This window comes from Diadema antillarum, unplaced genomic scaffold (genome assembly GCF_040938485.1).
Source record: "Diadema antillarum isolate AM-2024a unplaced genomic scaffold, OU_Dant_1.0 seq00001292_RagTag, whole genome shotgun sequence".
NCBI lineage: Eukaryota > Metazoa > Echinodermata > Echinoidea > Diadematoida > Diadematidae > Diadema > Diadema antillarum.
The window spans coordinates 611,335-638,875 of NW_027272071.1; the positions used below are offsets into that span (position 1 = coordinate 611,335).

At 38.6% G+C, this 27,541-nt stretch overlaps 1 protein-coding gene across 1 annotated transcript; it reads left to right on the plus strand.

Moving 5' to 3' along the window:
- Nucleotides 1-27,237, plus strand: LOC139707973 (uncharacterized). Its single transcript, XM_071619964.1, has 24 exons — nt 1-41; nt 4,422-4,763; nt 5,876-5,958; nt 7,378-7,548; nt 8,421-8,561; nt 9,320-9,360; nt 9,814-10,331; nt 10,831-10,903; nt 11,563-11,735; nt 12,570-13,300; nt 13,719-13,904; nt 14,573-14,691; nt 15,122-15,235; nt 15,916-16,014; nt 16,758-16,906; nt 17,964-18,101; nt 18,482-18,608; nt 19,364-19,559; nt 20,643-20,827; nt 22,314-22,473; nt 22,997-23,220; nt 24,464-24,644; nt 25,950-26,096; nt 26,783-27,237. The coding sequence occupies exons 1-24, from the start codon at nt 1-3 to the stop codon at nt 27,235-27,237; spliced, it is 4,794 nt and encodes a 1,597-aa protein (XP_071476065.1).
- Nucleotides 27,238-27,541: the final 304 nt, after the last annotated feature.

A 27,541-nucleotide genomic window follows, 5' to 3' on the forward strand; every position in this document is an offset into this window, starting at 1 on the left:
ATGGCGCATGGTATGGTGGCCGATGGTGTAACTAAGATAGTGTAAGTAGCTTATTAATCTTACCCCCTAGTAGTAGGGGCCAACCGGACGCGGACACCAGGGCCGGGGGGGGGGGGGGGGGGGGGGGGGGTGGGGGGGGGGGTGCGCTGGCGTTTATTGGCCTGCGCGGAGAGAGAAGTAAAAAGGATTGCTGCTTTGATTTTGAGGAAGTAATTCGTAATTGAGTTGACTTTGTTTGTGATGCCGGTGATTATCGGTGGGAGTGCGTTCCAGTCTGTGTAATCTTACTGTGATATAGTTCTTGCCGGTGGGATGAACGAGTATTCAATTAGTTACTAGGTAGTAGGCCCTAACAACTGTTAGTACTTATCATGCTTATAAATAGCACTTTTTGTTTGTGGTTATTGGGACGTAACTTGTAAGTAAATGTAACAAGTTAAATGATGACTTTCGGAGAACCCTTCAACCCAGACGTAGGGTTTTTCCCATTCATGAATTGGGATGGCCCGTGCCTGTGGATAGGTTGAATTAGTTTTTCCAACTTAGTTTTCAAACCAATCTGGGAAAAATATATACAGGATTATTTAAATCAGTAAACATTTTGACTCACCTCTTCCACTGTTTCCTCCTGTTATCTGGTTGTTTCCTCCACTTCTTTGCAGCGCTCCCCAATTCATCACCGCCTTCGTTTGAAAAATGACGGCACGAACATATATGGCAAGCCAAATGCTCCATACAATCACTATACTGGTACACTTACGTTTCTTGACTAAAGTACTAGAGTAAAATATCCCGTTTGCGGCAGTTTAAGCATTGTTAAGGGTTTTTCCAACTTGTAAACAAATCAGGCAAATTATTTTCAACCATTTCATATATCATAGACAAGAATATTCATTAATGCAATTGTTTTCATGAAAGAAATTTACCATTGACCAACGCAGTTTTCATGATTTACGAGGGCAAAACCCGGCACAATTTTCGCCGATAAGGGCGATATGCGACGTATTATTTCTGCTTGCGGCACGATGTACAATCCCTATGCAATGCGCGCGTGCTCCGCGATCTTTAGCTGAACGCCTTCACATGTCTCGCGAACATTGCGTAAGCGCCAATTCCCATTGCGAAAGCACGTGAAAATAGCGTGCGCACATGCATTGGCCGCAAACAAGATCGCAATTCTGGCGGTGTTGTTGATGTCTTTCTCGTGTTTTTCTCATTTTTTTCGATGGTAACATCCACTTTCCGAAAAAAATGGCGGCCGACATCGGCTCGCGAAAATTCTATTTTACGTGAGGATATGTTTTCAAAATCCACGAACATCGAGAAAACGACAAAAAATCCAGTTTCTTGGACCATTGTTTCTTAACTGTTATGTTAAGAAGTACCGAAAATTTCATTTTGGATGCGATATGTTGTCATTTAGGTGAGAAAATTTCACTTTCGTCAGAGATCGTGCCCATTTTATCGGTTGGTTTTTGTTGATTGCTAGTGTGTTAGTATATGTGTAGTGTGCATGTAACAGTGCAATGCTGTGTTTAGCTGTATATTACCGTGTATGTTGTACCTGCCGCGAACGGCTGCACGGCCGCTTACTGACGCAGTTACTCTAGTAGTAGTAAGTTGTTCGAGCGCTAAATTTAACTTCATAATATTGTGAATGAGCATTTGGCTTGACATACATGTAGCCTCATATTTGTTATGCTACTGTGTCTAGTAGAGTAGTCGCCTCTAACAAATCATGCTGCTCAGTTTTGTATGACTCCCAGCCTGTCTATCAACAGTTATCTGAATGTGGGGGTCCCAAACTGGTGAAGAGTAATGATAAAAAGGGCCTAGTAGACAATGGTCTTACAAGCTATCATAAATGTACTTTAGTTAGCGACCTCAGGCAGTTCAGCAGTGAAGTGTGTTACTGTTAGTAGTGTAGTGGTAGGCAGAAAAATCCGTCTGCTACCATGTCCAGAGAAATTTTTTTTTTTTACTTCATGAAGCCCTGCCGCCACATGTAGGTTGTAAGTTGTACAGTCTATCTACCCGGAATTCGGAGTGGAACACATTCTAGACAGAAAAATCTGTCTGTCGGGAGAATTCTTTTATATTTTTGACTTTATCATCAGCTCTCCTTCGTAGACAGAAGGGGATCCGTGAAGCCAGACGCAGTCTCCATGGAACATACAATCCCCAACGTCCAGATAGACAGATCTTTCAGTCAAAACACATCCTTGACGATTAGTTTGCTGACAAATTTGAGTACACACCTGCTCTATCAGTGTGGAATAATAACTTGGTCTAGATGCACAAGATGAGGCTTAATAGTTCTGTTTTTATTTTAAATTCTCAGCATTTGATAATATTTGTGATTTACACTGTAATGATATCAGATTTCAGATTCATGCTGCTGGGCAATTCCGCTGTTAGTGATGTTACATTTGAGCGAATTCACATATCTATTTTTACTTCTCAATTACCATTTTCTTCATTTCAAATCAAAGTTATGTTAAAAAAATGTATATCCTTCCCAGGGGTATGGTATAGAAAAGAATGAATACAATTCAACAAATATTTGAGCTGCCATGGCAACTTAAAGGGTTACATCTGTAGTTAATGTTAGAAAAAAAGGACAACAAAAAACTAACAAGCAAACAATGTCATGTGACAAAAAGTGTGCAAAAATGTTAATGTGCACAATAGCCACAAAGTGTTTGATTTCAATCAGTGCATCATGACAGATGTTACCCCAAATATTTTTAGCAGTTCGATGTATGTACAATATGTATTCTAATTTTTTAGCTTGACCCCAAAAAGCATCAGTGGTTGATAATGTTATGATTAATAATGTTACATTTTAGTCCAGAGTAATTCCACAGTCCATTTCACCTGTTTGTGATTGATAGAATATCACATGACCTCTGGAATGTCTACATGTATTCATCTTTTTCTTTTAGCAAAATTTGGAGGAAAAAAATATCAAAGGAACCCACCCCACGGTAAATTGTTACATTAAGTGAAATTAATTGTCCCAGTCCCACATGTAGGCTCCTATATTATAAATGCATGATTTTAAATCTTACAAAATCAGTGAATAAGAAGTATATAATCTATTAAATTTGAAACACCTTTATGATTTCTGAAAATCCATAGCATTAGTTGATACCTAAATCAAAGATTAAAGATAAGAGCCTGCACATTTTTATGCCTCCGCCACGACGTGGTGCCGGAGGCATTATGTTTTCGGGTTGTCCGTCCGTCCGTCCGTCCTTCCGTCCGTCCGTCCGTCCGTCCGTCCTTCCGTCCGTCCGTAATGAATTTTGTGGACAGGGTAACTACCAAAACCTTTTGAGGTATCCTAATGAAACTTGGCATGTATGTGTATTAGGGGGTGAAGTTGTGCCTATCAACTTTTGGGTGCACATGCTCAAGGTCAAAGGTCAAAAGGTCAAGGTCAAATGCTTAAAATTTTACTATTTCCCCCATATCTATGCAATGCCTGAAGATATTTTCTTGAAACTTAGTGTATACATGTACTACCCAATTAAGATTCTCTGGTGAAAGTTTGGGGTCATGAGGTCAAAAGGTCAAAGGTCAAAAGGTCAAGTAAAATGTTAAAATTTCACTTTTTTTCTCTGTATCTTGGAAATTGTTCAAGGTATCTTCATGGAACATAGTGTACATGCATCTACTGACTGGCAGTGGTTATCTAGGGAATTTAGGGTTCATGGGGTCAAAGGTCAGGGGTCAAAGGTCAAGGACAATACTTCAAAATCTTACTATTTTCCTTATATTTATGCAATGCCAGCAGGATATATTTTTTTTTAAACTTGATGTATGCATGTCTAACCCAATAGAGATTCTCTGGGATTTTTTTTTTGCCAAGAAGGTCAAAGGTCAAAAGGTCAAAGATCAAGTGAAAGTGCTGAACTTACTTTTTTCTCCATATCTCGGAAGTGGCTCAAGTTATCTTGAAACTTAGTACATGCTGAATTTATGTATGTTCTGCCTGACAGTGCTTCTCTTATAAATCAAAGGCCAGATGAAAATGATAACAATTTACTGTTCAATACAGAAATTGCGCTTTTTCTCCATACCTTGAAAATTACTCAGTGCATAAACTTATGAAATGGTCAAAGTCAAGTTAAAGTTCTTAAATCCCCAAATACATGCTCTCCTATTCATCCAATTAAACATAGGTCAAGGAAGGTAAACATTCAATACATTTGTGACAAACATGTCATTTTAATAATTTGCCAATTTTGTGAAAATGTAATCACACATTGTCCACATGTACTACTGAGTATAGACCTATTAGGAGAATCATGCATTATGGCGGAGGCATACCAGTCGCCATAGCGACATTTCTAGTTTTTTTTTTGAATGTCATGTCCTCATAACTGCAGAATTTCCCTTCTACTTATTTTACACAGGCAATTCAATTTCAAGTTATCAAGAAGTGCTAATCTCAAGCAGCAGGCAGATAAGCCTTCTGCCAAGGCAGGTATCACCACACAGACTTCACTGAAGAGTTGGTTTAAGCCTGGAGGACAGAATACCACCATACTACCGTCAAACAAGAATCCCACTGGGAGCTATGATGGGTGTTTCACTGAAGATCTGCCTTCATTACCAAAAGATCTGTTTGCAGACAGAACAAACCAACCAAGCCCTGCTGGGGTCAGTGCCATCAGTAAGCACAGCGCCAGGGGTGTGATGGCCTCTCCATGCCAGGGCCCAAAGCCTGTAGCATCAGTGCCGCCTTTCACTCCAAGGTATGACTGTTAATGGCATCATCATCAAATTCACATCTCAAATATTTTGTTTATCAGTCCATTGATTCCTGTTCATATCAACTGTGTCTCCATACTGTTAAAGTGGAAATTTTTGCGGTGTGGAAATGTTCGCGCATTTCGCACAACCAGATGCAAGTGCAAAAATAAGAGCATGCAAATATTTTTGTGAGCCATATGCTGCACGCAAATATCCACTTGTACAGTATAAAATAATGCTGATGTGCAAAAAAAAAAAAAAAAAAAAAAAAAAGAGAGAGAGAAAGATTTATGGTGTTATACTTATATATGCAGGGAATGATTTTCAAACTCAAATTTGATGAGCAATTTCAGCTGATGAAAAATATCTTCAATGACATCCTATACACTTCTATGTAAGAAAACTGAGCACTACACAAAAGTTAATTTGTGTAGCAGTGGTGTAAAAATGCATAGCAAATTGCGATGGGATACCAGGAAAATTATTCCCTTGTATGTAATCCACAGAATGGATAAATTCTAGGGAGCTGTATTCAGCTGGTTCTGTTTCTTCTCTTGCAAATTGGCATCTCTTTGAATAACCACAGTATAAGAATGTTTGTGTGGTTTGTGTAGCACTGCAAAGTCTGCCTTAGTCACCCTCTACTTGGATACTAATAATAGATAAAAAGCAGCATGAATTGTGACTGTAGTCAAGATTTTCATAAGATAAGTGCAAAAAATGTGAAAGTTACAGTGGACTGCATGATTCACTAGATCCAGTGTGGCTGCAAGAGATAACAGTATCACATACATGTGTGCAGTTATATCCTTGATATTTGACTGTCCAGTTTCATAGCAGAATTTTACATAATATATGTACAGGACCTCTGATGACTACTGTAGTATTAGTAATATTCGTGGGATGAAAAGCTGATGAGTTGTCACTATGGCATTCAATGCATATATATTATAGTGTAGATAAGCAAGAATTTTTCTGTGCATCTTAATTTTGCAAATCTTTTCTCCTTGCAAAATTCATGGAATTTCTGGTTTTACCTATTATGATATCCTGTTATACTGAAGTCTAGCTTTGCCATCAATGATTATTTCTCGTTTCTTTTTTTTACATACAGCTCCAAGAAGACTTCACCAAGATCTTTGACTGTGCCAGATATGTCAGATGATGAAGATTTTGATTGCCTTGAACCAACCATACGTAAGTTATTAGACATGCTGGGTTCCATGTACAGAAAGTATAAGGGTTTATTTGTTTGTTGTTGTTGTTGTTGTTTTTTTAAGAATGGCTTAAACATTTCATTTATGAATACTTAGGTACATCTGTATGTGTAGAGGCCCCTTTTCATTTCATAAAAATCCTTTACAAGCTCTACACTTTCAGCTCTTATAACTTTTGAAAGTATTATGCTACTGCTTTGATAGTTGGCATTAATCATGGTCAGAATGTGCTAATAGGTTGTGCTTAATTTCAGTCTAATCTGATAATCCCTTGTTTGTTGTGGATTTGGTGGCTTACATCCTGTTTTTTGTCCCATTCATTGCACAGCTAACATGGCTTGGTAAAGATTAAGCGCTTGTATAGCCACTATACATCAGAGCCTCTTTTCTCAGTTCACAATTTTCCAGAGTGTGTGCTTTGCTTTCAATGTTTAGATAGGTTACGAGAGTCAATTTGAATTGAGTTGTACATCATTTTAAAGCTCCAAGTCTTTCAGAATCTGCCCTTAACTAACTCATGACTGGTTTTGTGATGCACGGTCACATATTGCTTAATTTATCTACATGGAAGGTTTCCTTCTAACAATGAAACAGATGTGACAGTGTATAACATCTATGCAAACTGGCTTTCAACTTGTAAGTGTGATCTGAAGTATTTTTCTTAATTAATTTTCTTGAATTGCCTAAGTCAATGGCAGTATCACAGAGTGTTGTGCAGTAGAAATTCAATGTACCAGTAACTTGCATTCCCTTGATGTTATATATTACTAATTTACTGAAACTCTTTACATACTTATAACATTTTGTGATGGTGCTCTCTGAGCTTTTCCAAGATTATAAATCATCATGTTCCACAGTTTCATGTTAGGAATTACATAATTGATGTCAGCATTTTTGTGAACCATGGTAATTGGTAACAGTAATCTCCTTGACTAGCTTTAGTTTTCACAACCAAGTACACAACCAATTCAATTGAGATTCTCTGGATTGTTCATGCCTATTATCACATACGAAACTGTATGCATCATATACTTTGTGAGATTTTTATTTTCACAAATTTTGTGAGTCGGGTGCTAGTCACAAATTCCACAACACATGAAAATTATTAACTCTTATCCTGAAGAAAAAAAAAATGTGATTTGCAAAACATTAGATTCCAGGAATATATGGTGTGTATACATTACCTAATGGGGTGGGATGGGGGGGGGGGGGGGGGGAACCAAACAAACCCAAGCCTAGGAAGCTACAAAACAGAATTTTAGCTTGCTTAATGTATTTGGGAAAAGGGTAGCAAAATCTGTAATATCAGTTAACCCTAATTAACATGTAAACATTATGTCTGAATAATAAGTTTTCAGTCTTTACATGCTGTTTCCTACAATAATATCCAATGATGCAGAACCCAAGAGAAAATTCTCCTTCAAGAGCAAGAGAAATGTGGAAAAGCAGTTGTCACCAAGTGACCTGAAGAACAGCAAGCCTCCTAGTCACCAGAAAGAAGTCCACCACTCTCCCATTCCTGTGACTCAGACAAAGACAGGGGAGGATAGTGAGAGTGAAGATGAAATAGGTGAGTCATGTCAAATAATGCAGTGTCAAGTTCATCTGCAGCTTATACTGTTCTCTACCATATAGTCAAACTTTCTAGTCAGTCTGATTGCCACCACTATTCAGTATGTAATACTTGACTGTCAGTGCTGACAAACTCATACAATGCTATCACACTCTTTGCATTTTCTTTTTGTGTTGTTTGTAAGCATCTGATATATTCCTCCAGTTTGGAGCTAACCTGTAAAGTTGTGATCGTAATATAGAGAAATGAAATTCCCTAGATCCAGTAGTATGCTTGACACTTCTTCTTCTTCATTTTAGGTGTCTAAAATGAAAAGATAACACAGGTTGTACACATTTTTTAGAATGTTGATAGAGGCAGTCTTGAGGTGGTTTGTTCTGATCTTTGTAAGATCGAAATTAGTTAGGTTGAGTGGTTCTTTGTTTATTTGTTTGTTTGTTTGTTTGTTTTTTAGGGGGGAGGAGGAATCTTGATGCTGAAATCTTGGGTGACACTGATAATATTAGGTTACAAGGAAAATCATTATAACAAGGACTGAGATTTAGAAATATGTAATTTAGGTCAGTAAATGCAGACATACAACGTACTTCAAAAGATAATGCCACTTCCCAACAAGTAAACATAATATTCATGGAGATAGCTAGTATGTTAACAGTTTAATTGAATACAGTTTAGTTTTGGTTCATCGTATTTTGTTTTTAGATACATTTAGGTTCTGCTCTTGTCGTGACTGATATCCACCTTGACATTTTGATGTACAGGTAGATGATATCATGTAGTCTTCTGATCAGTGTCCACCTTGACACACTGTATGATGAGGTAGGTTCTCTTATTTGATGACCAATGTCCTCTTGGATATTTTGTGGTAGGTTCCAGCAAGAAGAGCAGCAGGAGATGTAGCAGAGCAGTCATCTGTGACAGTGATGAGGAAGATGAGAGAACTGGAGAACAAAAGGGGGAGGAAGAGGTCATCAACATAGACTGGTCTCCTACTCAGCTTCACAAGGATGGTAACTCACAATCTAATTCAATCAAAGCTAAGCACAAAACTCAAGTATTGTTTTGTTGTCATTGCAAGTGATTGACAATTGCCTTTCATCAACACAAATAAATCTCAAATTACTGTAAAAGTGGAAATTTTCGCATGAGTAATTTTTTTTTGCGCTTGGCCCGGTAAGATAGATTTCACATGTTTTCAATTCTGCAGAATAAGGAAATTACACAGTTGTAACTATTGGAACATATGGCATGATGCAAATATATCCGCATGTTTTTATTTTCAAGCTAGCGTCTGGTTGCGTGAAATGTGGGAAAAAATTTCCACACTGCGAAAATATTTACAGTAATCAGTGTGCAGTAGAAGCAATGCTAAGGAAGACAACTCAATCCAAAAATTTCATTAATTTTCTTTTTCTTTGTCTTTTGTTTTGTTTTTCTCTGTATGGACTGTAAAGTTAGTATGTTATGTCCCTCTATTGTCCTTTCTGTCACAATAAATATTGAAGTACATGCACAGGGCACTCCTGTTGTAACAAACATGGTTTATAATAAAGTAAAAATTTAGGCTCCAACATTATCACCTCTATGTTCTTAATTGTTTATTTATTCAGTAATAACAAAATTTCGATATAACGAAAGAAAACTACTGGTCCCGAGCACTTTGTTATAACGGGAGTCGACTGTAATGTACCTAGAGTATCCCTCATGCATATCAAAAATTTTTCTGGCTTACATTATTTTCTTTTTGTATTTGTGATTATATTTGCAGAAGACAGACCTGATAGTGATTTGGATGTGACAGACATTGATGTAAGTACTCTGTATATTAATGTGGGACTACCTGTATGTCCTTATGACGTGAAAAGTAACTAACTTACTTTATATGACATGTAGTCATTGAAGCTTATGCATTTTTGCATGTCTGACCAGGGCTTGACACTTACAATGTACTTTCTCTCTGATTGCCCAGTCAGGCCACTAAAATCTGTAAATCTGACAATTTTGATAGTGTGGAAGAGAAATGTAGTGGCCAAATATAAAAGCAAATATAACAACAAATATTGAATCTTAGTTGTTTATACATGATCAGGCGACCGAGCGATAATTGTTGTGAAGTGTGGTAGCCTGACATCAATTTTTAGTGGCCCCAGGCCACTGGGCCACTGCTACCATTTAGCCTTGTTAACACTACTAACAGCCTATGATTTTAAGACAGGAAGTGTACCATGTCTGCTCAAACTGTCCTCTCATTCCCTGCTGTAGATTGAACCAGTGCCTTCAATGCCACCTATTGGAGACACTCAGTATGAAGTGATTGAGATGCCATCTCCATCTCCCCCACCTTCTCCTTCTAACTTTGATGTTGACATTGACTGGGATTCCATCCCTTCAGCTCAGAGGGAAGCAGATTTATCTCCTCCTCCATCACAAGAAGAGATTCCTCACCATCCCCCGTCTCCAGTCTTTGGCCAGACCCAGAGCTCACCATCCCCAAGGAATCAGCTTCATCCTCCTGAGGGCGTGGCTCCTTCTATCACCTCTACTGATGAGGACATGACTCGTGGTGCATCTTCCTCCAAGGTTGCCATGGTGTCAGGTGGAGGAAAGAAGAACCGGTTCTCATTTTCATCAGTGAAGACTGGTCTAGGCAGGTCTCCACCTGCAGTGGGCCCAGCATCAGAGAGAAGTGATGATGATTGTCAGTTAATATTGGAAGCAAGGAATGACAGAAATCAACACTCAGCGCCCCTCATGTCAAGCAGTCACACTTTCACTACAGGGTCAGTACTTTCTTTTTTTTTCTTAAAGACTTAGTCGTGTCAAAGTACTGTACACCTCTAATGAAAGAGTTCTAAAGATACTTTATTGATATTCTGTGAATACTTCATATACTTTGGAGCTGAATAATGATATGACACCCTTGTCAAAGTATGCCATCCATTTGGCCAGTCTAGTAGCAGATTTATATTTCCATCTAAAATGCATTGTTGTGTTTGAGACTATATGATATACAGGAACAGTGATGAATGTGCTGCAAAAAGCTGATTTTCCTGAGGAAATCAAAGTACTGTTATGATTCAGAGTTGATGTGTATCTCATCTTGGCTGGATAAATTTTGTAGTTCTAGGGACAAGCAGTGTTTACTTACCATTTGCTCTATATCTATGATGCTATGAGTCAATGTGGTCATCAAAATCCTGCAGCAAGTATAAGCTGTTTGTATGTGTGTGTGAGTGTGTAAGTGTACGACATGAATATATATTTCTTTCTTGTTTCCAGGCCACCCAAGAATGTCAGTGAAGACCTGACTGGCCTGTCAACTCACTCTGCTCTTGATCCTCTGTCAGATCAGGTTTGCATATTATTTCTCAACTTCTCCTCTCAATTCTAACACCAATCCTAATCACCACAGGTGACAGGCACCACCACCAGACAGCTATAAGTAGCACCAGCAGAGCTTGTAAAGAAATTTACTAGATGATAAAAATCAAAGTGATAATGATCAGAAAGGTGAAGCAATCTACTATTTACCCCCCCCCTCCCCCTTTACTAACACTGTATGCTAACTATGATTGTTTCTTTTTTTTTAATTCTTTTCTTTTAAATTGTGAATATCTGGTCTAGGCCATCAAGTAGAGCATAGTATGTTGACATAAGCATTAGCTTTTAGGTGTTGATGTCACTGCCAAGCTTTAGCAGTGAATTATCAGTTTGAATTTGAGAGAGAGAGTGAGAGTGCATGTATAGGAATGAGAGATTGTGAGTAAAAGATCAGAAAGGTGATTTTTTCCTGTTTTCCACTTTGGATGATAACTGCATTGATTCGTTGATGCCTCATAAGAGAAGTCATTGGTCACATAATGTAAACATGACTTTAGTGGCTCTACGGTATACAGCAATTAAACAAGACAAAACCTGCATGTTTTATTGTGAATATAGCTGAACTTCAAAGGGATTCTGACTTTATGTAGATTGATAATCAAATTTGCACCATTTCACCTTCATTTCCAGATGTCTGCCGAAGAGCTGGAGATGAGATCACACTGTCTGGACTCGCTTCTCTTCCAAGTGATGGACCGTATTTGTTGCAGTGTGGATTCACTTCTCAGAAGGCAGAGTTCTGACAGCAGCAATCTTAGTTCCTCTCCAGAGCTTCCAACCCTGAAGCAACTCTCTCTTCTTAGGTATGCCTGGATTAGAGTGGCATTACTGTAAAACATGATATATTCGCGGCACAAAATTTTCACGAATTGGAGCTGACAGCCGTTTTCGTGGCATGAAATTTTCGCAAATTGCCTCTGGCGTTCAATGCATATAGTGTAGACAAGAAATGTCGCGTACATTTTAATTTAGCGAATCTTGGCGCTCGCGAAATTCGCAAAATTAAAATGCACACGAACATTCCTTGTTTTACAGTATTGTGTACAGTGCACCTGTTTAAGGAAGGCCTCAGAACCAGCGTTTTTCGTTTGTTGTATCAAAATTTCGTCATAGCCAAACAGTAAAGTATAGGAAGATTATATAGATGAAAATTTTGTAACCTGCCTTTTTACTTTGTTGTAACTAGGATTTTGTTATAACCATGTTTGTTACAGTGGAGTAGTACACTGTAATGAAAAAAAAAAAATTGTGTAATAAGTGTTAATAAGGTCAGAATAGTATTTAATGTTGATCAGAGATTACAATCATGACAGAATTACTCAGCTGTGTTATATTTCATTTTCAGCCAGTCCAAGCAACACTTTCCAACTTTTTGCGGAGAAGCATGCAATGTAGACATACACAACTGGTCTGAAATACCACAAATTCCAAAGCAAGGTGGACAAGCAGGCCTCCTGTGAGGCTGTAGGGAAAATCAAATGTTAGCCTGTATTTACACTTTTCTTCTAAATCCTGTAAGTCGTGCTTACCATAACTATTATGTGTTGTTTTTGGCAATACTTGGCACCAGTGGCATACAAATTTTACTTGACATAATTTGTATTGTTTTGTCAATTAATTTCATCTGCTGTTGTCAGGAGGAGGGTGAAAGCCAAGCAGAAGCAAGTACACTCAAGACAGAAGGTAGCTACCTCAGGGCAACGTCAGAAGCCATCATGTGCATCCATATCCACTGCAGGACCATCCTGTAACACCGAGCCAAGGAGTGTGGGAGGTGATCATAGGAACACAGAGTATTCTGCTGAAGACCTTGAACCAGACTATCAGGAGCAAACGTGTAATAAACGCCAGAGTCTTGCCAGTACCAGTGTGTTTCAATTCAAAGCACCTGGAATATCAAATTCTGTGACTGCTTCATCTGCAGTGTGTGCGTTCTCAAGACCCAGCTCAATAAGAAGTGACCCCTCAAGGACTTTCCCCAAGACACCAGATGGACAACAGCCAGGATTTTTGGATTTTCCCAATGGACCATCCTCAGGAAATCAGTCAGGAAGAAATCATTCCTCACCACCTGTGGCTTTTGGAGGTGAGAGCTTCTTTGAAGATGATGGGCTTGATAGCTGGGGATTAGATTCCAACTTTGGCACCCCCTCCATGGATTCTTGGACACCAAACAATTGCCGAAGTAATCAGTTTGTGACACCAAATAGTAATACAGGACAAAGAAATGCCTCAAGCTCAAGATTAAGTGAAGATTTTGGTTCCAGAACATCTCATGCTCCTGGACTGATGAGTGTTAGTGTAAAGAAAAATCCTGTGAAGCAAGCTCCTTCAAAGTCTGCCAATTCTTTTTCTGCTTTATCTCAAGGTAAGTCACCAAATTCTATGTGAAGCAGGTTCTTGTGAGCATTGTGATTCTTGCATTTGCATGGATTGTAACTATCCTCTTTACCTGAGGAGTTGTTCAGTTTAAAAGCTGTTCCTGTTTCATATTGATTTATGTCTTTCATGGTATTATAAGTTGTTGTTTTTTTTCTTTCAATGTGGTAACAGAAGTGAAAATGAATGAGAGGGAATTTGTCTGCATATCAAATTAAAATGAAAGAGATGGAATAGATTGTATTGCTTCATGCTTAAACTTCTTGTAAACTAAAAGTGCAGTGATGTCTATTTTGTGATTTTATGAATATTTGAAGAAGGCCACAACTAAATGAACTACAATTGTATGAATGAGATAGCAAAAATATGACAATTTGCAGCTAATTTCTTGTGGCTCCTTCCAACAGATCTCAGTCAACCTGCACCCAAAGTTACATCCAACAGTCCCTTCAGTGGCTTTGGCTTTCCTCACTCCAAGGAGCTCCTGAAGGTCTTCAGAAAGACATTTGGACTCCATGAGTTTCGACCTAACCAGCTGGAAGCAATCAATGCTGCCCTCTTGGGGGAGGACTGTTTCATACTCATGCCAACAGGTGAGTTAGTGGAATGATGCACTGTGGTGCTGTATAGTAAACAAGAACAAGAACTTTAAAAAAAAATGAAAAAAAATGAAAAAAAAGTTGTGAAATCTTGTGTTTGAATTGTGCTAGAAACATACAAATTGTACTTCCGTAGACAAGGTTTCTACCCATGCTATACCCCATATATCGTCTAAGAGATCATTGCTTACTCCAAACATTCAGGAGGTTGTAGGTACAGTAATTTATTATCGCCTCACCAAACCAAGTTTGAAAGAGTCATGTATGACTCAGAGTGTGATTGGCAGGCGATTGGTGTGTGCTTATGTTTCAGATGAAGCTACTTCTCTAGTTTCCAAGCAATCCAACCAAAGCTGGTGTATATATTGAGCTTTATGTAAAAGTTGGGCAAGACACATTTTTCAAAAGAAGCATAAAGTGTGTTGCCATGGTAGTAGCAAATTATGCCCCCGAAATCAGGAGAAAAACTGGCAGATGGAATTCCTTTACTATTAAATAAATTTGGAGGAAATTTAGCACATATGGTAGATGTGATATAAAAATGTGCAGGACAAATTTATAAGAGAAGTAGAAAGTGTGATTTATCTTAAAATAAAATCTGTACATTAGATATTTAGGGCAAAAGTGATATGAATGATGTTTTGTTTTTGTGTTGATTGCAGGTGGAGGGAAGAGTTTGGCCTATCAGCTGCCCGGAGTACTGACCAAAGGAGTGACCATGGTGGTATCCCCTCTCAAGTCTCTCATCCAGGACCAAGTCCAGCGATTGGTCTCACTTGAGGTTAGCCATAGACTCTATATTCACTTTGGGAATGGTGTCTATGCTCTTTATCCCTCTATGCTTCCGTGTATTCAGCAACATTTCCAAAAACAAAGATACTTCCAACAAATCGTGTCTGTAAAGATTAGTTGATGTCATCAAAGGTGAATTTTCACTGCTGGTAGAATGTAGTCTCGGAAAACTCTAATAAGATATTGATTTTTTTCATGTGTCTTTCTAAATAATAAAGTGCATTAGTTTCCCACAGCCACATACATTTAGATATTACAACAACAGTTTCTGAAAAACAACTCTCTTTCAATGTTCTGTGGAAATGCTAAATACTGCTTTCATGTTGTGCATGTCAAACATCCGGTGTCCACAAAAAATGACTCTTTCCCTCCCATGGGAATGTAATTTTAAAGAAATCTTACTGTGTTTGCCATACTAGATTCCTGCTGCCCATTTGTCTGGTGATATGAGCAATGCCCAGTCTGATGGGATCTACAGACAGCTGTGTATGAGAGACCCAGTAGTCAAGATGCTGTATGTTACACCAGAAAAGGTTTGTAGAGTCTTATGCCATTCTGTAGCAATACTTGGTGACCTAGATGAAAGAGGAAGCAACATGGTGCATTTTATTAAGAAGATGATATGGCCGAGTCTGATGGTAGTGGGATACCTATCAATTGCCAAACTCTAAGACAAGACATGTACAGTCAACCTCACCTAAATCAAATCCCAGGGACTGGAGAAAATCCTCTGACTTACAATGTGCAAGTAAATTTCAACATACACAATAGAATGAACATATATTTACACCCATACGGGATATACATTTTTTCTGACTTGGCCAGTGTATTGACTTCTGCAAGGTTGACTTTGCATGAAAGGTTAGAATAGGGTGATTGTATGTGTGCATGTTTATAGTATATGAAAACAAAAACAGGTACTTAAGTACTGTCTACCTAAGTAGCATTATCACTGGCAGTAATCAAAATTCGACATAATTGCACTGACAGTGCTGAGAAAAATATGCAACCACCTGTGCTGCCTATTAATAAAAGTGATTCTTTAGTAGCTCTTTCTGTGATTCGTTCATAATTCAAATTTTCCTCAACATTTCCTTGTCATCACTGTTAAAATCTTGTTTTGACTCATTTCCAGTTGTGCCCATTTCATTCATCAGTGCATGTCACCACAAAGTTGAACTGTATGATGTGTATAATGTCTTGTGTCACACAGATCAGTGCCAGTCAGAAGCTGTTGTCAGCCATGGAGCATCTCTACACCCGAGGAATGTTGTCAAGATTTGTGATTGATGAAGCTCACTGTGTCAGCCAGGCAAGTTTAACCCTCTCAATTAGAGTAAACTGTAGATAGGTGTAAGAAGCTCGGTGGAGTGCTACCTTTACAAACCTTCTCATTTTTAGATACCTTTACATTTGTACAAGCTTGGATTCAGAATTGTAATTGCAGAGATTGACAAGCTTCAATTATCTGTCTAAAAGAATCAGGATTTGAATAAAAACTCTAAATCTAGATCAGTTATTGGAAGGCATGTCAGTAATGGCACAATATCTTTATTTTTTGAATTATGGAAGCAATATTGAGAACTCTATATTAACCCATAAATCATGACATAAATTTCAGTAATTATGACACAATGTAAAAATTATGTAATTGTTGTTCAATGAAATCTTTGTAGCCACCTGTCTGGGAAAGGAAATTGGGGTGTCATGTCCGTCAGTATAAGCACAAGATGTCCTACTGGCAGCAGGTGATTCAAGCATGCATATAAGGAGAGTAATGTCAATCTGAAAATCTCATGCTACAGTATTCAGAGCTGCCAACTAGTACTGATTTTCAGTAATTTCTACTGAAATTGGACAAGAATACTGAAGGTTACAAGCAAATTACTGATTTTAGAAATCATTGTCTGTGATAAATTCTATAGCACTGTTAAGGATTACTGATTTTCACTCAAAAAAGGTGCAAATTACTAATTTTCAGCCATCAAAGTACTGAAAGGCTTTTACAAAAGTTGGCAGCTCTGAGTATTTGCTTGTGCTATGCATGCAATGCAGTGGGGCCATGATTTCCGTCCAGACTACAAGAGACTGTGCAAGCTACGAGAGAAGTTCCCTGGTGTGCCCATGATGGCTCTGACTGCCACTGCCACTCCTCGGGTCAGAACTGATGTCCTTCACCAACTCAGCATGAAAAAACCACAGGTGTAAGTCAGCCATTTTCTCTCCCAAAGGCTTGAATAGTATTGCTTTTACTCTAAACACTTCCGAGACACCTTCCCCAGAGATAACAAGAGAAAAAATTCCACATATTGTGTTTATTACCATGTATTTCTATTATGTAACATACCAAATATTTCTCATAATTAACAACAGCCCAGTACTAGGATGATAGTGTTTTAATAGCACAAGATGCTTTCAAGGCTGCCTGGCTCTCATTGTAAACGCCACTATTATAATATGTTTTTGTTTTTTTATTTTGCCGAATAAATGGCCTAAGTTGGCCTCAATCAATCAATGTGTCTTAGAGGTACCAGCTCTCTCTGGCAACCCTCATTATTTCCACCATATGTCAACATCATATGATGTGATGTTGCAAATGTAGGCCCAAATTTCTTTGTGTTTAAATATGAGTAAATTCTATTGTACCTGTTTACTATTGAGTCTGTGAAGCACAAAAATGAAAAATGACCACTTAATGGTTTCTCATCTACATTTGTGTCAAGATTCTGAGTCAGCCATTATGTTTGCGAGTACCTGTCTGCCTTCATATGACGGGCATGATATTCTGTGGATTTAAATCTGATTTCAGATTTTTTTTCTCAAGTCTATACACATTTTGCTTTTTCCATGTATTGAAATCACCTGATAAGTTTGATTTCCGATTTTTTCGACAAACCTCAATATCATCCCAGATATGAGCTGACTTGAGGTGCAAGTTATATTTGAGCACAAGTTGTAGATCCCATGTGTGTGTTATGAATGATTTTTTTCAACTATGATTTGGTAATTGTAATAAAGCTCACATAAAATTTGATCGTGGAGATGTCTGAAATCCACATGATGTGATTTGTTACATGTAATGACAGAATGCAAAGGTAAATGTGTACTAGAAAAATACACTCCTTGTAAACATGACAAGAGTGAGACTTATTTCAGTCCTTACAAAAAGAAAAAGAAAAAAAGGTTGAATTCAAGTTAGTTTGATGTGAGTCATTTGTGTTTTCAAATTTATTTGATGTGAGTCATTTGTGTTTCCAACAGATTTACCAGCAGCTTTGACCGCAGCAACCTGATGTTCAGAGTGGAGAAGAAACAACCCAGTAAGATGATAGAGAGGATCACATCACTCATTAAAACTCACTTCAACAGACAGTCAGGCATTATCTACTGCCTCTCAAGGTGAGCTAAGCTTTTATAGCACATGAAATATCCGGGGCCTGTTGTGTATCAAAAACTTGTTACCTTAAAAAACGTTGTTACTTTTAATATAAGTTTGCCTCTCTTAAAGTATGTGGCAGAATCATATTAACCTGAGTTTTCAGTTTTTAACAGAGTTTTTCTCAGCTAAAAAGTTTTGTGCAACAGAGTACATAGAGTTGGATGTTTATCTTTCTGTTGTTCTTTGATATATATCAATGTGTGATGTTGATGATGAGTGCCATGTGTGATGCAGAAACTCTAGTAAAGTCACTGTGTCATTCAGAGTCATTTTCTTATATTGCATACATTGTTTAACTCTCTATGATCCAATGATGAGATCCCTCTGGTTGCTTGTCTAGGAATGAGTGTGACAAGGTGGCCGATGAACTGACCCGTGCTGGAGTGAAGGCTATTCCCTACCACGCTGGTCAGAGTGACAAGGAAAGAGCCACTGTACAGTCTAAGTGGATCAATGATGAGTACAAGGTATACTGTCTTCAAACGTGGTTTATTGTGACATTGTATTTGAACAAGAAATTAACTTTTAATTGTATTCTGCACATATGTTTCATTTCACTCCAAAGTGAAATATTAGTGTCACTCTTTCTATTTGGCTGTATTATGTGATTTGTCCTGTCTGTTTTGGATGATGAGTAGGTTAGAGATTATAATTCTCGCTATCGCCAATGGCGTAAAAAACTCCTGCGCACGCTGAAGAGCTCTGTCACAGGTGCACTGTGGAATTCCTCGGTCCCTTGTTCGCTTCCAGTTGTCTCGCGCGAGTCGCAATTCCCATACGATTCAATGGAGTTCTTTGTCTGCTCTTCCATTGTTAGCCCTTTTTTTCTTGGCTATAATTCAGTTTAAAAGAGTTGAAAGTGTCTAAGCTTTACTGATTTGCGGTCACTAGAGTCATGGTTCACTACTGCAAGGCTTCAATGTGCTGGTCACATGATGGAAAGCGAAGAAATCTTCAACAAAAAAATACCTCTTTATACAGACAGAACGTGATGCAAGTGCATGTGCAGCCAAAACCGGGGCAAGTTTGTCCCATGAGCTATCCCATAATGCATCTAAAACGCTCTGCACACGGCACCTACGTATTGGCGATACCCTCAATTATATCATAACTTCATGATGCCAGCTCTTATTTTAGTTATGTGTCTTTGAGTCATATGTTCATTTCCACAGGTAATGTATGAGTGAAACTATAATAGCTGTAATGTCATTTGCTCCGTCAGGTTGTTTGTGCCACCATAGCGTTTGGCATGGGCATAGACAAGGCTGATGTCCGCTTTGTGCTGCACTACTCCTTACCCAAATCTATTGAGGGTTACTACCAGGAGGCTGGAAGGGCAGGGCGTGATGGGGGCGTGGCTCACTGTGTACTGTACTACTCCTATCAGGATGTGACCAGACTCAGGCGTATGATAGAGAGTGAGTAAGACTCATATTGACTCTGGCTGACTTGAAGTTGCTATGTGTATATGTGTGACATTATTTTATTGGTTGCTTTTGCTGTCACAAACAATTTGCTGTTGCAATTTTCAGTTCTAAAACTTGTCTAAGATTTCATGAGACAGACCATTAACCCCGTTGAGGACGAGTCCCGAGTGTACTCGGGCAGGTGTCTTTTGGGAAATGCATGTTATAGCAAAATCAGTCTGTCCTCAATTGGTTAATCTACAGGATTTCATGGCAGGTACACTGCAGAATATTGTATTTTGTGGTTATCACTGTGATGTAAATGTGCAATATTCAAAACATATTTTAGTATACACAGTAGTATAGAAATGCCCTCTATATTCTAAAAAAGAAAGTTCTGAAGTCCTAGATTTACATCCATGATGACAACATACTGTATACGCTATATATTTCGCGGGGGTTTTATTTTCGCGAATTTCGCAAGTCGGGAGCTATTCGCGAATTTAACAACACGCGAAAATATTACCTTCCAAAATGAATTCCTTGCCTTGATGATACGAAAATTTCAGTACTAGCAGTATACAAATGTACCATATCATGGCTTACCGAACAGACCATATACTTTCAGTACTGTACTGGCTAAGCTTGTTTACGTACATATAGCACGTCCACGTCTACTTTAAATACGAATACTGTTGAGAGCCAATCCATTATCACAAGGGGACCACTCGTCAGAAATCTAGCGCGATGGACTTAACCACTTCAAAAATGTTGAATTCTAACTTACTAGTTAGCAGAGTTTGGTAAGTTTTTTTCATGCAGTGTATAACTAGTATCATTCTTATTTGCTAGTAAGTTGAAAATTCACACTTTCTTTGCCACTTCACATTTTCTCTGGTCCCCCAATCGCGAATTTAACCACTTGCGAAAATGTGTGACAGCGGCAATTCGCGAAAATTTATGTATGCGAAAATTATAGCGTATACAGTACTGATTGTAATTGGTTTTAAACTCTTCTTTTCAATGAACTGATAGTTACATTGATGTCTAGTCTTGATCCTTTGCTATTTATGGTTTGCACTCTTCCTTCTACAGAGAGTGGTGATAACTACAACGCCATTAAAGTACACCTGGACAACCTGTATGGTATGGTGCAGTACTGTGAGAACAAGGCTGACTGTCGGAGGTCAATCATGCTGGCCTACTTTGGAGAGACAGGCTATGACCGACAGAGCTGCCGCCGTACGAGGGAGACGACATGTGACAATTGCCAATCAAATGTAAGCATAGGACTGACTTCTTTTGAGAGGGAACTATTGTGTGTTCTCTTTAATAGTTTACATCAGAATCTGATCTAATGTAGGATTAGAAGTGCTTCATTTTTTAAATTCAATTAGATATGTATCTCTGACTAAAGAAGCATATTCCATTTATGTATATGGATTATGGTACTTTGATGTATTTCTTATGATTTCACTGGTTTAGTGATTTGTGGAATCACACAAAATGTAGTCATACCTCTAAATGCAATTGATTTACAATGTACTGGTCCCCAACACCTGAAAAGGTGTACCAAGAAGAGGCAACAAAATGAAAGTGAGAGTCAACCAACAAATGCAAGTAATCAAACTTATCAAAGTATATATACACAATAATGATAATGATAATAACAACAACAATAATAATGATAATGTTGATGAAAGAAATTAAGATAATAATAATTAAAGCACATATGAAAAAGGGAGGGACTCAGAATTCAAGGGAGAGAAAATGTATATCTAGGTAGGCAAGCATAAATGGGCATAGTAAGCACAAATATGTATAAACACAAACAAAAACAAGTGTGTATGCGTGGGTGGAAAAAGGCTGCTGCTGTTTGCTGTTTCACTCTTTTCCTTTCTTTATCCCTCTGTTGTTCCTTATCCTGTTTGATGTTGCCTCCCTATTCATCCTTTTCCTTCAATGGTTGCCCCCTTTGCCCTCAGGATCATTACTGACCCTCCTCTGCCTTTTGTCTGTCCACCCTCCTGCCCTAATCCCCTTCCCTTTACCTGTTGGGCTCCTTGCCCATGACCCCCTACCCTCTCCTCTTGTTTTCTTTGTTCTGTGTACCCAGCCTGTCCCTGACTGTTCTTGCTGTGTGAAGTCTTTATATGTGATTGCTTTCACTGCCTGTTTGTCATTTTGCCTCTGACGAAGATTCTGCTATGATCGAAAGCTCAGGCCCCTTTTGATTCATTGTGTAGTGAAAGTGTGTGTATAAGGAAATATCTTGGCTTTTTTCCTGGTTTTGATTATTCATCATCCTCAAGCATGTAACACTCACACGCAATGTGAAATGTGAAATCACATGGATCATTTCACTCCACTTAGCTGCCTTGATTTCTCGCCTCACCTATCATCAAAGGAAAGTGAAGTCCTTTACAATGAATGCAAAGGATTCTTGAAATGGAGTGGTTCTTAACCCTTTGAGGACGAACTGATTTTGCTATTACACACATTTCCCATAGACACCTGCCCGAGTATGCTCAGGACTCATCTTCAATGGGTGAAATGTATTGACCTCTAAACTCCCCTCCTCCAACACAAAGCAAAGTTTAGCAAAACTAACAAACAAACAAAATCCTACAAACGAATGATTTGCATTTTTTTTTCTCTCATTGTTTTGTGCAGTACAATAACACCTCTTATTCACTACTGCATTTGCCAGCAAACTGAAGTGTTTGTAAGTTGATAATTGGAGACTGGTGTATTATCCTATCTCAGGCATCATTTGTGAGTGTGGATGTGACAAAGGAGGCTAAAGCAGTGATTGAATTCATCATTGATGTGAGTGGGTCTGCTACCAGTCAGGGGAGGTACCGAGGACCAAGGAGAGCCAGTAACAACCAGTTTACCATCAATCACTACGTGGATGTCCTTATGGGTGAGCTATCTCCTGTGTTGATTTACGCTGACACTTGACTTTCTTATTTAAAACAATATCTTAAACTATATTCAGGTTGCATCTGTTTAATATGAATAGTTATTGTATTGTATTGTTTTGTTTTGTCTGTACATTTACATCAAGGACATGCAATTCAGCATCTGGGCTGCTACATTTGTATGTATTTTCCTTTTGATAATATAAACAATATCTATCTACAATGTATCTATCTATCTATCTATCTATCTATCTATCTATATGTATATCTATCTATCTATCTGTCTATCTATCTATCTATCTATCTATCTATCTGTCTGTCTGTCTGTCTGTCTATCTATCTATCTGTCTATTTTGGAGTAGGGCCTACAAAGTATTTAATTTTTCACAGTGCTTTCAAAACCCCCCACATTTCCTTTTTTATTGGAACACTTTGATTTAATCATGACTTCTAACAATGGGGAAATATGGCTCATGGCTGTTTTTGTACTAATACATAAGCTGCTCTCTGATTATCAAACTACAGGTGGGAACACAGCCAAGATCAACCAGTGTGGACACAACAAGTCACCAATCTATGGTATCCTCAAGAAGAAAAACTTCCAACGAGGTGACAGTGAGAGACTGATTAGGAAGCTGGTTATTGAAGGATATCTGAGAGAAGAAATGTTCATCACTGCTCATGATCAGGCTGTCTGCTATCTCAAAGTGGGACCCAAGGCTTATGATATCCTGAATGGCAGGATGAAGGTTTGTGACATGTACATCATACTGTATCTCTACTGCGGTGAAATGATAATTGCTCCAGGGTTATTTTCTCAAAGGACGTAGGGTTACAGTTCAGGTTGTGAAAGGATTTTAGGTTTAGCTTGATGTGAGGAGGAGAATTATCCCATTGAAGACAAGTCCCTAGAATACTTGGGCAGGTGTCTATGGGAAATGCGTGTTACAACCGTATAGCAAAATCAGTCTGTCCTCAACAGGTTAATGTTAGGGTTATGTTTGTGAGTAGAATTTATGTTTGGCTTAGTGTGCAGATATTTTATAGGAGCAACTAGTGCAGGACCAAATGTCATTGAACCCTCTACTGCAACTAATTCATTATGACAGGAAATGTACTTTGAAGAGAATACATCAAATTGCTAATTGATATTTACCCGTTGCGAGCATTAGCTGTCAGGCTTACAACCCGCAGTTGTTTGTTAGCTCTTCATTGCAAATAGAAACAATCTTACTGTACTACCAATGACTTACAATTGAGAAGTGCAAGCAAATTCATTCATCCTAAGTGCAAAGCTTTGAAGTATGTTACAACACAATATATGTCCTGATTGACAACTGGAATAATCTCCCAAATATTTTTTCCATAGAAATATTGAGAGCTGTACATTGACAAGTATTTTGTGTCTACACATCTATGACTACCTGTTAGTTGAAGAAAGAACCAGTGTTAAATAAAGACTGATAAGCAGTCACTTTATGATGTTTTCAGCTGGAATGTGTGAGAGTTGAAGATACACAGAACATCCACTTTATTTTAGATCTTTTGTCCAGTTCCCTGTACAGTCAGCATATACCAAGCCGAGAGGGCAACTGTGTGATAGCAATGAGAACTTATTTGTCCTGTGGTACAGTATAGCCTGAAAAAACAAGTTTGAGCCTTTGTGTGCAATACTTTGTATGCTACAGTGATGGCCTCACAGGCTTTCAAATACTATTACTTTCCATTAGTTGAAGTCGCATAATCTTCATCTATGTTTAAGCTACAGTTATGCACTGACCCCCCCCCCCAAAAAAAAAAATAATAATAATAGAAATAATAAGTAAATAAAAAATAAAAATGGGTATTTGACAATTACGTCAAAGAAGTCAAATATTATCACAATGAAAACTCTTTTTACAGGGCTTTGTTCGTTCAACTTACCCAGATTCAACTGTTTACATATACATATATATATATTGATAAAGTAATTGGTCATTTTTGTTTTAATAGTTTGAGCTGCGGATGCAGGAGAGTAGAGCGTCCCGTGCTCTGACTAAGAATGGAGCTGTAGTGATGTCCGAGGGCCAAGAGAACAGAGATGCCGTCCACAAGAGACTTCTGGATGACCTACGAGCCATGTGTCGTCAGCTTGCTGCTGAGAACAACATGAACACTGCCAACATATTCAATGGTGTGCTTTCCTTATCCTTCACCCATGTCATCTGATATTAGTGATCCTTCTAGAGCTCATACTGTGCACATCACAAGACTTGATTTCTGCTGCTGTATGATATGAAACTTTCATGTAGAGCCAGTTTTCAAGCATAGTTAAGTTAACCTTTGTGACACTCTACTCAGCTGTTCTAATGGGACAAATTTCAGTTTTTGTTTCACCCAAACCAGCAAGAATAATTCAAATTTTGGTTCACCTAAGTGAAATCATAAAGTCTGTTAATTCTGGTCAATTATTTGTTCAGCATATATACAGGCATGTGTATGTGTGTGTATAATAATGATAGTTGATATTTTTAGAGCGCCTTTTCCACTGGATACAAAGCGCTATGAGGTGTCATCCCTGGTCACCATAGGAGATAAATATATACATACAATTGTATTACCAGGCAGTGACAGTACAAGTCCATTGCATATATAGGGATATCAAAATAAGTAGGTCTTCAAATTTTGTTTGAAGTGATCCAATGTTCATGCATGCATATTCTAGTGACATGTAAACCTAGGTTCAAACTGTATGTTTGATGACTGATTGTAAACTCAGTGGAGTTTGTAAAACCCTAGAGGCCAGAAGACATTGTCTTAAAAAGACTCTCTGCAAGATATTTTGTTGGATATCACATAATGATATGTTAATACCGTTTGCCTGAATCTCCATCGGCAGTCTGCTTTGTGTGTGTACCTAAGTACTTTGACTTCATGTCAGTCATATTAACATATTTGTGTGGCCACAGCAATGTATGTTAAGCCCGCCGCACACTGTACGATCCAACTGGTCGTACGACCTTAAGACTGGAAGTGTGATGTCACCAGTCTTGCCAGTTTCCAGTGGTACGACTGGGTCTTTTTGTACTCGTAGAGATATGACATGTTACATTTCCACGACCAGTCGTGGGCTTTTAGCCAATCAAGATACAGTAAAATGCAAGCACACGCAGTGCGCACCGCGTGCGCTTTAATACTCATTGGTAAAGTGTACTGAAGCAAAACAGTGGTAAGCCAATTCGTAAGGTCAGGTCGTATAGTGTGCGTTGGCAGGTCGTACAACTGGGTCTTATGGTCTTAAGATCGTATAGTCACAAGTCGTATAGTGTGCGGTGGGCTTTAGTCTTTGATACGTACAACGTTGTACATGTAATATCAGCCAGTCCTGTGAAGGCTCTTTGGTCATATTAAGGGTGTATTGCTGCACCATAGTGATATATGGAAAGAGAGAATGAGATTCAATGATTTAATCTTCCTTGTCTTCTTCCCCCGTACCCAGATGCCACACTGAGAGAGATGGCAGAGAAAACCCCTTTCAGTATCGAGGAGCTGCTGGAAATTACTGGAGTGACTGAACCCAAGGCTAACCGATGGGGGCAAAGCTTTCTCCAAGTCATCTTTCTCTATCTCCCAGAACTGGCACCTGGTGAGTTCAACCAGCACCCCATCGCTTCTAACTTGATCCACCTATCGAGTTTACATTCAAAACTAATCTTTAGAAAATCTAAACTCCATGTAGTAATCACTCTATGCACATGTATGCATTATGTATTCTTTTTCCTATCGTACTGGCTGTCTACTGAAACACTGCGACACACTGCCATATAGGCATCAAATTGAGCAGATATCAACCCATGTGAGATTTAGGACTATGAATTGTGAGTAGTCAAATACAGAATGAAAGGCCACTTTTGGAAAACCATGGCCTCTCTTTCTCAAGATAACATTTTCGTAAAGAATTGTTCCTCTACAAATTAGCCGATCTTGTTTAGATTGCATCATCATGTGTTAAGTCAGTTACTTGCTTTGCATTGATAACCTTGATAACCTTGTCTGATCTACATGATGCACATAATGCCAGTAGCTTCAACAACAAACTTGATTCTATGTCTCTTTAGGACCAAATGTTAGTCTGCGTAGTCATATGGCTGCCAAAAAGACATTACGTTACCTGTACTACATGTAAATTACATCAATGTAAATCAGCAGATTCTTTTGTGAGTCTGTCCAAGTAAGCTGTTTGCATATCATCAAACTGTTTTACAACACGCCAGACAAGCCTCACTAGAGTTCTCATTGTAGTTTCTTTGTTCCACTTTCTATGGATTTCAGAAGATGACATGCAAGCGGACAATGCCTTCAGTGATAAGGACACGTCTCCTTACTTTGGAGCTGGTCAGTCTTCATCTAAGGCTAGAGGAGAACGGAGCCGAGCCAACAGGAAGCCTCGTACAGCCAAGCGTAAGGCATTTGGTCAGCCCAACACCAAGGCCAAAAGGACACGAGTAGCCTCAGCTGCAGGACGGAAGAATGCCTCCAAAGTCTCGGCCAGTGGTTTGGACAATGGTGGGAGCGACAGATGGTTGACCACCGTACCTGGGTCAGCAGGGGTCATGACCTCTAAACCAATGCTTGGAAAGTTTCAATTTACAGGAGGTAGGAAGGGAAAAGGTAAAGGAGGTGGTAACGGTGGACCCCTTAGCAGTGGGTTGAGAATGATGCCTGATCCAACAACCAAGAAAGCTAGAAGCTTCCTGGGATCTGGTGTGGGACAGTTCCTTGGTTAAACTCTTGTATTAAACTTTGCACACTACCAGACGTAAACAATATCAACTAATAGATTAATAAATGGGAAGCTCCCAGTATCATTTTTTTTTTTTTTTTTTTTACCAGATGCTCATCTCCTGCTTTCTAGACAAGGGAATGTATCACATGCAAGATAGCATCAGACACCAGCCTTGTGTTATTATGTCAGCTGTCCCCAACATCTGAACACATTTTTTCTTCCTCACAGCTGAAATAACAAGGACTTTGGTAGCTAATGTTATGACTCATCAATGGATGTTATTAATTCCATGTTCACTAATAACC

Excerpts from the sequence above, each read along its gene's own strand:
- LOC139707973 (XM_071619964.1), top strand. The coding sequence starts at position 1 with ATGGCGCATGGTATGGTGGCCGATGGTGTAACTAAGATAGT. Across the intron at positions 14,692-15,121 it reads AGCGATTGGTCTCACTTGAG|ATTCCTGCTGCCCATTTGTC; the intron begins GTTAGCCATAGA and ends TTGCCATACTAG. Across the intron at positions 24,645-25,949 it reads CACTGCCAACATATTCAATG|ATGCCACACTGAGAGAGATG; the intron begins GTGTGCTTTCCT and ends CCCCGTACCCAG.